Source organism: Pseudorasbora parva, chromosome 19 (genome assembly GCF_024679245.1).
Source record: "Pseudorasbora parva isolate DD20220531a chromosome 19, ASM2467924v1, whole genome shotgun sequence".
Taxonomy (NCBI): Eukaryota; Metazoa; Chordata; class Actinopteri; order Cypriniformes; family Gobionidae; genus Pseudorasbora; species Pseudorasbora parva.
In genome coordinates, this window is record NC_090190.1 from 25,137,591 (window position 1) to 25,150,922 (window position 13,332).

Consider the following 13,332-nt stretch of genomic DNA (forward strand, 5'->3'; position numbering starts at 1 on the left):
AGACTGAACACAAACAAAATGCCCCCATAAAGAAAATCCTATTCTGCAAATTACAAACTACATGTAGTAAAATATGCAGCCGAGACTGAATCACACAGCGTTTGACTCGGACTCGACACTGAGCCTCTCCCGGCAGAGTTCAAGCATCTGTGGACTCGTTCCTTCAGCTCTGGCGATCTTGCTTTCAGTCCGCGATTAGCTTTTTTTGTATTCTTCATTACAGTTAAAATAAACTCTGCTTTTCGCTAGTCCTTCACAAGTTTCTCACTTCAAACTTTCTTTCTTCTGCTACGTTATGCACAGCGAGCGCACGAGCGGATGCGCGCCTGCGATCGACTCCCGCTCTGCTTCTGCCCTAATGCCCTAATGTTTTTTTCCTCTTCATGACGCATTTTTTGACTGAGGCGACTTATACTCCGGAGCGACTTATAGTCAGAAAAATAAGCACTGCATTGCAATACTTGCATTTTGCCCCGTCACTCTCAATTTCAAAGTGCTCCCACGCTGTACTTTTCTTTGCCCTCTTCATGTTAGAAAACTGGTCATGACTTCTTCTTGTGGATATTACAAATGTCTGGGAGATATGGGGGTAATATTGTTGCATTATTCCAAAAAAATATATTGTTATCCACAAATAAATGTAAAGCGATTAACAAAAAATAAAACCGTGCTGACCAATCGTAGCACGTTCTCGCTCCAACCAATCACGTTTTGGCCAGTTTTGCTCTCAATAGTTCCAAACAACTCCGTCCTGTCAATCTGTTTAAATAGGATATAGCAGGATACTATAGCCTTTTCACTATAGGCTATTTGCAGCAATGTCTGGCAGATATTAACACAATATGTGCATTGCCTTCGCCAAGGCTTCACAGTAGCATTTTATTCTGAGGAGAGATAAAGAAGAGAATCTTCATTTGGGTCACAAGAGTACAGCATATGATTTTACAGTGTTGAGTGTTGTAGCCAATCACGTGCATTTCTATTGAAAATAATAACCAATTAATTTACCGTGAATGAGAATCCTCTCAGTATCGATCAAACAAGTTTCATACAGTCTCAAAACGCTGAATTAATTTTAGTGCAAGTTTTTACAGGAATCGTCCCACTATCTTCAAATCCTCTCATCATAACAGACAGCATGATTTAAATAAAGATTTATCGTAAAGTAGTCAGATATTTTTGTTTTTCATTAGACTTTGTAATGTTCCCTAATTAGCCTATGTATTTAACATTCCAGTACAAAAAAGTAACAAAACATATTACTTTAGTGGTATAAATCAGACTAACTATAAAAATTAATTAAAATAGAAAAAAAGGCTAATGAGCCAATAAGTGTTCCTCTTCCGCCATCTATTGGCTGTTTTATTTTTAATTTTAATGTTAACGTCCTAAATTGTGTTATTTTGATACTCGAAGCCTACACCACGTGAATATAAAGGAATGATGCTAGAATAGAGGCTGTATATAATTTACCCAAGAAAGGAGTTTTAAATGGTGGTTAAAAAAACAGGGAAACCAATTTATTCAACTCTTTACAATTAGGCGCTATACGTTATTCCTTAATGAATATAAACGCATTTGACAGAAAGATTTCAGAGATTTCAATCTAAAAACTGTTGAAATGACAGATAGCATCTGGATATAATAGTTTTAGCAGTGATCTCACGTTAGAAACTGCAGTTAGAGTCTGACGATCTAGCTTATATAACAATACATCAACATGCTTCATAAAAAAAACATCTTCTGTTAATATCCCTGAGAGGCCAATAATGCCATAAAATCTCAAAATATGCATTAATTTCAGCAATTTTCCAGCGAGTGCTCTTGAGATAGCCTTAAACTGAAATGATTGGTGTTTATTGCTGTAATTATTGGTCGCTCCGTGACACACGCTCTGCATTTCTCAGTTCCTATGGAAGTGTCCTAATCACTGATCTAGATGAGTTATATAGATATATAGAGTCGGATATATAGAGAGAGTTATAGATATATATAGATATATAGTTATATATATAGAGAGAGAGAGAGAGTTATAGATATATAGAGTTATATAGCTATATAGATTTATATATTAGCCTGACGTGGTCTTACTCAATTCTAGTCAGAATATGAGTCTGAAACCGCTCCATTGGGCTGCGATTATGAGGCGTGTTTCAACCGAAGCATGAAAGACATCAATTGGATAGACCTTTGTAGGTCTATCCAATTGATGTCTTTCCTGGTTCGGTTGAAACACGCCTCATAATCGCAGCCCAATGGAGCAAACCAATCAGAGCAACGAAGCGACGCATTGTCAAATTTCAACAGACAGAGCTCAACTAACACTGTGTTGCCAAGTCCGCGTTTTTTCCCGCGGTTGTTTTCTATGTCCAAGGGTTGAAGCGACTATTATGTGATACATAAACCCATAAGTGTGAATTTGAGCAGGCAACCTTGCCAAAATAACACACATTTTACCCCCTAAACACCATTTTTTCCCCCGGAGAACCCCCCGAGAAGCTATTGTTTGGGGCTAGTAGTTGGCGGATTTTGTTGTAAAAACTTGGCAACCCTGTCTGCACACACGCTGGAATAAACGATCTTTGCCAGTGTTGTAAAATGTTGCTCCTTTGATGACGTGCCTAATTACGTTACTGTTGATCATCTGTCCGTCATCGGCTAAAGCCCCCCCTGATGATTTCATTGGTCCGAACAGTTTCTGATAATTACTCCTCTATGGAGCAATGCCAGACCGAATAGCTCGACCTAAAAATGTTGTGGGCGGGGCTAAATTCGGCTGGCATCCAGGCTAGATTTATATAGATCAGTGGTCGTAACTGTTTTTCAGCGGCACTGGCCAAAACGTGATTGGTTGGAGCGAGAACGTGCTACGATTGGTCAGCACGATATGGCCGTGATCTGATTGGCTTAAGTAGACTGGGTGGAGTCTACGTATTTGTGGATTGTTTTGAGTGTAGACGCTAGAAATGTTTCAAAATCCACGTGCTGTTCTGCGATCCACAAATGTGCAAGAGGAGATCCACAAATGCGCAAGACCAGATCCACAAATGGACAGGAAGCGATTCACAAATGCATGCAACTTATGCAAGGCAGAGTTGTGTGTTTTTGACATGTGTGGATTTTTTTGTTACTCATAAATAAAATTTTATTTATTTGTGAATCTAATTCATTTTTGTGAAACTCGTATATTGATTTGTGAAATTATTTATTTTTTGTGAATCGCTTTACATTTATTTGTGGATAACAATATATTTGTTTGGAATAATGCAACAATATTACCCCCATAGGGAGAGCTCTTGCGGTCTCTAGTGGTGCAAAAATATATTACAACTAAATTGAAAGCACGCCATTGACGCCACTTAAACAAGCAAAATGTTTCACTCGGTTACTTAATTTTTAACAGTTAATCGGTTAACCATGGACACCCCTACCGATCACCAAGATCATTATCTGCCGATTGCCGATCACAGATTGGCAGGGGAATGGGAATCTTTTATCTATGATCTTGCAGAGTTTGCACCATTTGTAGAAATGAAATTAACTCTAAATTAACTGGATTGAGAAAACAGCTGTAGAAATAGGCTAGGGTCAAGATCTTGAAGTGTGAACGATTTTCGCTGCTGAAATCGAACAAAAGCACTCAATATTGCATCTAAAATGTAAGTGACTAAGTGAATGTAAATGTAAGTGAATGTCAATTTATTGTTTATGAAACTTTCATATGAAAGCAGTGTCATTTTCAGTCGTGGTATTCAGGAAACAGCTTAACCGCTCTAATGTTGTAATTTCTCCTCAACAGGCTGCACGACCATCAACAGCGCGACCTTGTTATCGTCAGTTCATCATATATTATTATCCACCACTATCGATCGCCACTTACACTAAATTAATGCACAATCATTCTTGCATTTTGGTTATTTGCTAGTTATTTTTTGTTTTAATCAGGCTCTTGTTTGCCAGGCAAGTAAAATTATTTTTCACTTGTCCCTACGAAAAACTTTTTTTTTCTGTTAATATTATGAACATCTGAGTTAAGGAACCAACTACATCAGATCCAAAAAATAAAATAATGCAAGCTACTTTATGCCAATGCCATCCTTCCTAAATAATAAGGGTGCTCTGATCAGGATTTTTAGAGCCAATCGCTGATCACATGAAGCAGTATCTGCCGATCTGATCACAGATACCCACCTATTTGAAGCCTTCTTTTTATCATATAGAATTATTTATAGGGAATTTTACAGACATTCATTCATACAGAATTGATTATTTCTGAAAATGGGGGAATTCGCGAGTCACGACGGGTTTATGTGTATACTCGTCTGTAATTTAGTATACCGGTAATTTAGTATATACATTTTGTGTGTATTTGACCATTGCAGCGCAATTTCTCGTGAGCTTTTTGTGAGATGGGCTGTGTCGTGTGTGTGTCAGGTGTGTGTGTTAGAATACGGTCTCTTGGAGAGCGCGTGCGCTGAGTGAACACTGGCAAGACTTCAAAATAAATGCAAATGATAAACTTTAGTGACGATGCAACACTGCCTCGATTGTGCAAGTGGCAAATCCTGTGTCAACTGTGCAGCTCGGTTTTAGTTGCAGATGCAATGCGCTGATGTGAAGCCATTTGAGCACTTTGGGAGTCAAAGAGAGAGAGAGCGCGCGCACGCAGTGATTAACTCACTCTGTTTTGTGAACTTAAGTCTCACAGAAAGTTTTCAAATGACTTCGTAAGTTATTTAATACAGAATATGAATTGTACCTCACCTTCAGCATTTTAATTATCTTACCCGCACCTGAAAGAAAATGAGACTGTGCCGCTGCAAGTCATGCCCTATAGCTCTCACGACAGGCGCAAGTCTGTGTGTCCTCAGCATGTGATCGGTTTATGCGATCGGCCTTCTTAGAGACCGCCAATCAATCATCCCAAAGCGATTATCAATCAATCGGCGCACCCCTAGTTGAAAATTATGTTATGCCGTTACTCCGTGCGTTAACTTGTTCACACTGCTAAGAGTAAAGCGCTCCTGCCAAATAAGACCCGAACCCAAGGGTAGCGCAGATATGACACAATTGACAGGCGACTTCCTCAGACACTATGCTGAAACCTTAGTCCTTAGTTAAATACAAGGATTTGTTTTAAATACAAGTTTGTTTCAAACAAATAGTTGGAAACATTTGGGATATTGTAGGTACTCAACTGAATAAAATATATAACACCGGCCTAGTGGGTTTTGGATATTTTACTGCAAAAATACTACATAGTGCACCTTTAATAACTACAAACTTTTAAGCTGGGAAGATGTAATCAAATATAAAAACATCTGTCTGGTCTATAAAGTCTTGCATAATACTGCTCCTGCTCCTTTAAATTCATTCATAATTCAACGTAATAATAGTAGTAAGAGCACCAGAAGCACTACACGAGGTGACCTTCTTATCCCATTCAGGAAAAGCACATTTGGTCAATAAGCATTTTCTGTTATAGCAATACGAAATTGGAACTCATTGCCCATTAAAATAAAAGGCATACATACGTTTTTCTCCTTTACTACACACCTTAAAAACTGGCTGTCCGACAATTATAATTGCACACATTAATCTGACAGATGGGATGTGTTTGTGATGTGACATGGTCATGTTGCTGCCTTTCGATTTTTGTTGCCTGCCTCAATGTTAGGTCTTGTCTTAATGTGGCCTTTGTATGATTATTTTGTATGCAAAATTTGTACTGTTTTAATGCATGAACTGCTTTTATGTCTTTGCAATTGATTGCGATTGTTTGTTTGTGCTTGCTTCAAGTGTGTGTGTGTCATACATTTGTACGATTTACACTCTCTTGTTTAGCCCTGTTGTAAATATAATTGTAATTTATTTTACGTGACGTATGCCTATTAAAGGGGGGGTGAAACACTCAGTTTCAGTCAATCTCATGTCATCTTGAGTACCTATAGAGTAGTATTGCATCTCCGAAAAGTCTTTAGTTTTATTATATTTATAAATGAAATATAGGCTGTACCGAGTCTTTCCGGAAAAAAAACGAGGGCCTGGAGGTGTATCGAGTGGGCAGAGCTAAAGAATGACGAGCACGCAGCTACAGCACGAGAGCTTCTGAAAGCTGACATCATCAAGCGTGGAGATGAAAACGTTAATAAATAAATAAAATAAATAAATAAATCATGGCTATCAGATTCAACTAATACATATATGATCCAGAATCAGATCCGGAGGCTGAAATAAATTGAACAGGAGAAACAGCAACAGCAGGACGTCTGTCTCTGTGGTATGTACTGTATTTAGTGCCCTGTCAACATTTGCGTTTGTTTACTCACAGTTTATGAGGACATGATTTGGTTTATGGACTATTGTATGCGACTAAACCTTATCAGTAGCAAGCAAAACGGTTTTGCACGTCAGGCTAGTGTAACGTTATACATAGAACAACCATGGAGTAACCGTTAGCACATTTGAATGACAAAGCACGCTTTGTGAGAACGCTAGGTTTATGTTTGGGTGGTTTTACAATAAACAAACTGATACCTATATTGGTCAGCTAAACAAATGTATTTAAACACACACCATAGATCGCATGCTCCATTGATAAATTAACTAACGTTATACACGATCATGTTGTTTACTGATGTTTACTTACGTGACGATAGCCAACAACAGACATTTGAAGGAGTTTTACTCACCGGCTGTTTCCAAAGCAGGACCGTGAACCTTTATCGTTGGGACCACTCCGTCAAAAACACACTTGGTAATAAACTGTTGATTTCGTGAAGTCCCTGACAGCAGAGACCGTGGAGATACACTTTTGCGACCGAAGCGTATGTTGTGACGCTTCCCATCATTTCTGCGTTCAAATCGGTTCAAATGCCGCGCTGCCTTCCCGGAAAGCTATGCTAAAACGTTGAAGATGCTTGATGTCACCCATAGTAATAAAGTGGAGCGCGGCGCGACAGACGTGTTCCACGGACTAGTGGATCTGCTGCACCCGAGAGCAGTGTTTATGGGCGGCGTGCATCTAGTCACGCGCGCGCGCACCTTTCCCGGAGAAGAGCCCGTACGGCCCAAACAAGGACCTTCCGCTCTATCGACGTCAAGCCGACCCATATTCGAAAAAAACTCACCGAAACTTGAGAGAAACCGTAAGTATTTTTGATACAGAAATACTCCATCAAACGTCCAACTTAGTTTTTGAAACTTTGTCTATGTGTAGGATGGGAATCCAAGTCAGTGTAAAAAGCTCAGTATGCATGAAACAGCATTTCACCCCCCCTTTAACAACTGTCCAGGGACTACAGCTGGAAATTAGCCGTAGAGCTAGGAGCTTTTTCCATACGCAATATGAGACCTCTCGATAGGGAACGTTAGATGACGGCACATGTTAACTAAGTGACAGAGAGAAAGAGCGGAGCGCACGCACTCTGTCTTCATAATAAGCATTACTGTCTCAGCATATTTCATTCACATATTACGTTAAAATCAAAAGGTCGGAAGACCATGTCGGACAATTTTTTCCTTGAATTTCGAATATTCTCTGACTCACCAGTTGGAATCTTCTCTCCTCGTCCTTTCTGCCCCAGTCTGTACAGCCACACTTTCTCTTTCACATTTCAAAAGCTCATCTTCAGTGTATCCCAGTTCAAAAAGATACGGTTCATGACCACATGCACCACAAGTAAATATCTTCTGAATCGTCTCTCACAAACGTCTCTATATTTGCAAGGCACGCTCTCTGTGCAAGCAGACTGTCACGTTGGTTATGTTAATGGAAGTTTGCCTATTTTCAGGCGCTGTGTATTTCTTACGCAGGAATGAGAAAATTGTTCCTAGTATATCGGTCTAAAAAATCGCAACTTTTTATTTTTCGTTGGTCTTAGTACACGATGTAACTACAAAAAAGTCACGTTTTAAATAGGAAAAGTATAAAAAGTCTTTGGCCATTTTTTTGAGTGTGATGCTTATAGTCTAATGTGATTCAATAATGTATGCTAAGTACGCTAAAAGTGCTACAGCCAGATACAAAGTTCGGCTGAATGGATTCAAAAACGGTAAAACTCAACTGTTTAACTCTAAGGGACTTGGTGACAAAAAGTGGAGTGTTCCTTTTAATGCTGTGAAGCTGCTTTGAAACAACTGGACTTGTAAAAAGCTCTGTATGATTTTATTTGTTTTGAAGAAAGGACTGCAAAACTGAGTGGCACAACATAATGGCTGTATAACATGAAAAACAATACTTCTGAGCACAACTGTAACTGGTAAAATACTATAAATATAGTTTAATCAAAACTACTGAACAATTAAGTGAAATAAATTATCAATAAGCAACCCTGATTTGTTTTCACTGAAAGGAACATAACAGAAATCTTACCAAGGATCTCATCAAATATTTTATATAATCCAGGGACGAACGTGATCTCCCTCAAGTTCATTCCAGTTTCTTCATCAAAAACCCACATTTGCTGTAGAACACACAATCACTTGAGTATTATATAAAGAAATTAAAATCCATTTGATGACACTTATGCTTTAAAGAAGTTCACCTTTACTACAATTAACAAAACATGCTACATTTCAAAAATGTATTTCTGTCTTACAATAACTTTCATTATAAAAGGTTGGGTTCACATGTTCTTGAATGTCAGCATAAATTTTAGACTAAATCTCTAATTTTCTAATTCTCTTACCTGAGTGACGGGTTCCACAGAGCCGATATAGGTGTCTGGACGGAGGAGGATGTGTTCGAGCTGAGTCTTCTTCTGGTAGATCCTCTCCACTGACATCTTCTTGGAGCTCTCTTTCTTGACCGCCTCGCTCTTCCCTGCATCTCCCCGGCCGTTCACTTCCTCTTTCTTCGCACCATTGTTCTTGTCAAAGAGGGTCTGTTGTTAGATACATCCATGCAACTTTGTTAAACTTGTCCACGGCTATCAAGTGGTTCTCTCAAAAAGTTTGCGAACCTTTTAGTTGCTTTTGATGTTGGAATTATTTTACAGAAACAAAAGGTATCTGAAATATATGGAGAATTCTCAAGATATCTGAATTAGCCTGAATTAGGGCTGAATTAGCAGTTGCTTCCCAAAATATAGATAATCTCTGGAAAATCTGGAAATGTATGTACTAGTCGTGTGTATATTATATATCTGTAGTTTGTTGAACTCACTCCATAATCTTTAAGCACTTCTATGATTGGAAAGAAATGGTACTCTTTTCAAAACGGTGTAATGCCAGTGCTTTATAATACTCACTAAGCTGTTGTTTCATAGATTACACTGAATAACATGATATCAGAATTTCCAGTGGCTTAACAATGGAATGGTATCAAATGGCATCACACACTAATATATAAAGTTGGCATTATAGCAGAATAATTTTTGGGGCTGAATTAAGTTATGATAACAAGGGCGTTAATCCAACTATATATTTAATCTCTACAAATGTGCAAATATTATCTACAAAAAGAAGTAAATAACAGAGGCAAATTTTGTAACTAATGTGTAACATAACATGTTTGGGTCAACATTACTTTAACACCACTTGCAAAAATCTACACACCATATATCTGTTAAGATCAGTAATTTTTAACTAATAACATAGTTCATTAGTACTGGTCTATGATCAGTTCTTATAATTATTAACATCTATCTCTCCATGGACTGCCCTATTGTTGTGGCTTTGAGTGATCAAAACCAAATAAACCCTTCCATCCTGTCCCGTTTTAAGATCAGCACATAATATTGGACTTTTGGTTGTAAAAGCAGTATAACAGTCAGATATGTAAACATTACATTTTTAAGTTTGACTAACACAGATGAGAAAGTTAAAATCAGTGGAAAGAGTTGTTCACAACTGAGAATCAACACAAAAGAACTTTTTTCTACATAACAATGAAGAGCTTCACATATCAATGATTAAATGTGAGGTATTTAAAACAGATGCTATATAAATTTATATAACGTACCCTGCATGAATAATAAAGAGATGCAGATGAGTATGTTGGGATAGTTTATGTTGAACTGGATAAATATTGCAGCTAGAAGCTAAAGCATATGCGTGCGTACACACAGCGGTTACAATCTGTAACGTAATACGCGAAGTCTGTGCATAATAACACATTAATTACAACGTTAGTAATCATATATGACTTACCACCCAGGTTAAGCCCCCGCTTCCCGCTGCACCGTTAGACATTTTCTATTGTGTGTGCCCAGAAAAACAATCAGGAACTGTCCATATGTGATCTCCAAACGCCTCAAACGCCGGGCACCATCCGGGCTGGGCTACTGTAGTTTCTCTTTCCTTTGTTTATTTACTGCTGTGATGGAGGTGAGGTTCTGCTGGCTGGTTTCATGGAGGAAGTGTACTCGCTTCTAGGTGACTGTTCCTCGGCTATTGTTAAAATCGACCAACGGCGTCTGCTCAAGGCCTAGGGCTCTAACTAAGACTTTTAAATAGCTCCTTAATATTAAAAGATGTTAAAATACTTAATAATTACATGCTAATAAAGACAGAAAAAGTTAGAAAAGATACAAACAAATGGGTTTAATTTTTTTGTGCGCTAAATAGCAATATTGCCTCATAAAAAGGATTTCCATTCAATAACAAACAGCCGCGGCGTCCGTCCGGCTACACCATCCGCATGACGACATGCCCCCATAGCTCCACCCGACCAATAGGATGCCAAAGAATCTGAGGCGCCGGCGTTTCAACCAATAGGAGTACGGTCGGCGTCGTGCAGCGTCACGCACTTTAAATTTCAGGAATAACTGACTTGTACAATATATATGTGTGTGTGTGCGTATTTGTGTGTGTGTGTGTGTGTGTGTGTGTGTGTGTGTGTGTGTGTGTGTGTGTGTGTGTGTGTGTGTGTGTGTACACAGTGGAGATCAATTAGAGAACAGTTTAGAAACATTCGATTTTTTTTTCAGAAATATTGTTGATATTCATTGGTTGAAATTTGAAGGAAGATTAGCTGTGGTAATACCATTGTTCTGCTAGCATGTTTTACAAAATACCAAGGTACTTCAACAAAAACCTTTATATTGTCGGAAACACTGTGATCAAAATTAGAGAACAATGATGCAGCGAAAAAAAACAAAAAAAACATTACAACTAAAATTTGATGCATACAGCAGTCAAAATTAGTAGGAGGTGTCGGTACACGATCCGTTCCACCTGCACGATCCGTTCTACGCATGCGCATAATTACGTAGTAGAAAACGTCACGGTTTTCCTACACTATCGGTACAAATGAAACACTTGACGGCAAGGCGGCACAATTTGCGTCATATTTGTGTTACATTTAACAGCATGTCTATTTTGATGCTTTTAAATGTAACACAAAATAAATAGCAAAGGACGTGAGTCGTTACATGAACGTATGATCAACCCTCAAAGAGGGTTTGTGCCGTTTTTTAAAATTAATATCTGCTAATAGTTAACCTTTAAATTGAGTAATTTTGTATTAGTATGGATCTATATACACTCTAAAAAATAATTCAGTGGCTTAGTAAATATCACTGTAATAATTAACTTTATTAACTTAATAAAATCTCTCAATATCATTTACTTGATGGTTTTAGTTAAACATACCAAAATAATTGACTAAAAATCCAACAGTTAATTTTGTCTAAAATGTATAGTTATATTTAAGTTTTTTTCACTAAAATAATTTAGTATTCAAATAACCAATTATATATATTAAATATACTTAATACATTTGTGAAATTTATTTCAAAATATTTGAGAATGGAGAATTAAACCAATCTGTTTCAAGAACCACAAATATTACTTAATTAAAATCAAGATTATTAATATTTAACACACACTGAAGAAATTGAGTAAGTTTACTCGATTAAAACAATGCACCCCTCCCCCACCCTCTGACGTGACGACAGCTGACAGCTCGATGGTTGAGTGAGTGCGGATATTTGAATTCTCCTCAGTCACCAGAGCAGTTTCTTCTTCTCAGCGTCGCAGAATTGGGGCATTTCCTCTGTGAAATTCAGGTTTGTATGTTTTTTTTAAAATCTATATAATCATTACTGTGCTAAAAGGCATTTTATTTAATTCAAAACAACATACAGGGACAATGTGAGTCACTTTAAGTTAACGTGTGGCATTGGTCTTTGAAACGGCTGCTGTGTTGCTCAAAACACACAACTTTATTCGTAAAGATAATGAATATAATGAATTTGGATGATAAAATCTTATTAAAACTGGGCACTGTTTGTTTATTGTCAGGTTATGGAGTCTGGCGCGTCACAGCATCTTTCAGCTACGAATGAAACGCAGGACAGCGGTCTCAAGTTCAAAGTCCACCCGCAGACCGCTAACGTTAGTCCATCTCAGGCCCGAGGAACAGCGCTGATACGGTGGAAATGGGATACCAGACCGGTTGATTACACTTGAATTACTTTTAAATGTTTAATTTTTACTTCTAAAATGTTTGTTACATGCGTTAAGTGTTGTAAAATAACTGTTATTCTTTACATGTCGAAACAGTAGCCTAATATATGCTGTAACGTTATTGCTGTACTCATCGACAATAAAGGCCATGTCATGTATACGTGTGTTTGTGTGGACTGTGGAGTATTTTACAAAGGTTTAGAGGAAATTAAAGTTATACTATACAAGTTAGTAATACTCATAAATAAAAAAAGTTCATATTAGTCATAAATATTGGTATTTAAAATGCTTTTTATCCAATTTTTTCTACTCAATTGAATTTGTTAATGTAACAAATGCAGTTACTCAGATCTACTTAATTTTTTTACTTACATTTACTCAGTTCTTATGGTGTCTATAATTGATTTCACTGCTCTAAAATGTACTCAATTTTTTTAGTGTAAAAATGTTTCACCAAAAAAATTGAGTAAATCATAGTATTAGTTTTTAGAGTGTAGGCTATCTATATAATCTAAATGAGGAAAATAATCCCTTCAATGTTGTTTACAGAAGACAAGGGACATAATACCCTACCGCATCTGGTGATATAGACTAGTTTATCGCCGGTAACGAACTTCCGGTTTACATTAGTCTGTACTGTTATCAGCTAAACGCTTGGTTGTATTATGAGGATTCAGGAGTAGACTTTTATAACAACGCTTCAGGCAAAATGATCACATGTCCCAGATGGTCTCATGGATCTGACTATCTTACAAGAACTTACTAATATCTGTAGCACTAAGCGATTCACCCGAGTTATGCTTGCACACATTTTGCCACTGTGTGGTAGGCTTGGCTGTTCCTATGATCCACACAAGAGTTACCTTCTGTCCATGCGCCTGTAAATCGATTTTATTTTATTATAAATAAAGGTTTAGTTGT

General features: G+C 37.5%; 1 protein-coding gene across 2 annotated transcripts in view; it reads right to left on the reverse strand.

Moving 5' to 3' along the window:
* The window catches only part of top2b (DNA topoisomerase II beta), a 162,703-nt gene extending 152,051 nt beyond the window's left edge, over positions 1-10,652 (reverse strand). Inside the window, exons 1-3 of one of the 2 annotated variants that reach the window (XM_067426450.1) lie at positions 10,153-10,652; positions 8,691-8,870; positions 8,375-8,465 (exon numbers count right to left, since the gene is read on the reverse strand). In XM_067426450.1, the coding sequence (XP_067282551.1) occupies positions 8,375-8,465; positions 8,691-8,870; positions 10,153-10,194 (313 nt within the window). In that variant the 5' untranslated portion in view covers positions 10,195-10,652. Of the gene's footprint in view, positions 1-8,374; positions 8,466-8,690; positions 8,886-10,152 lie in introns of both variants that reach the window. The other variant, XM_067426449.1, reaches the window with a different exon arrangement.
* Positions 10,653-13,332: the final 2,680 nt, after the last annotated feature.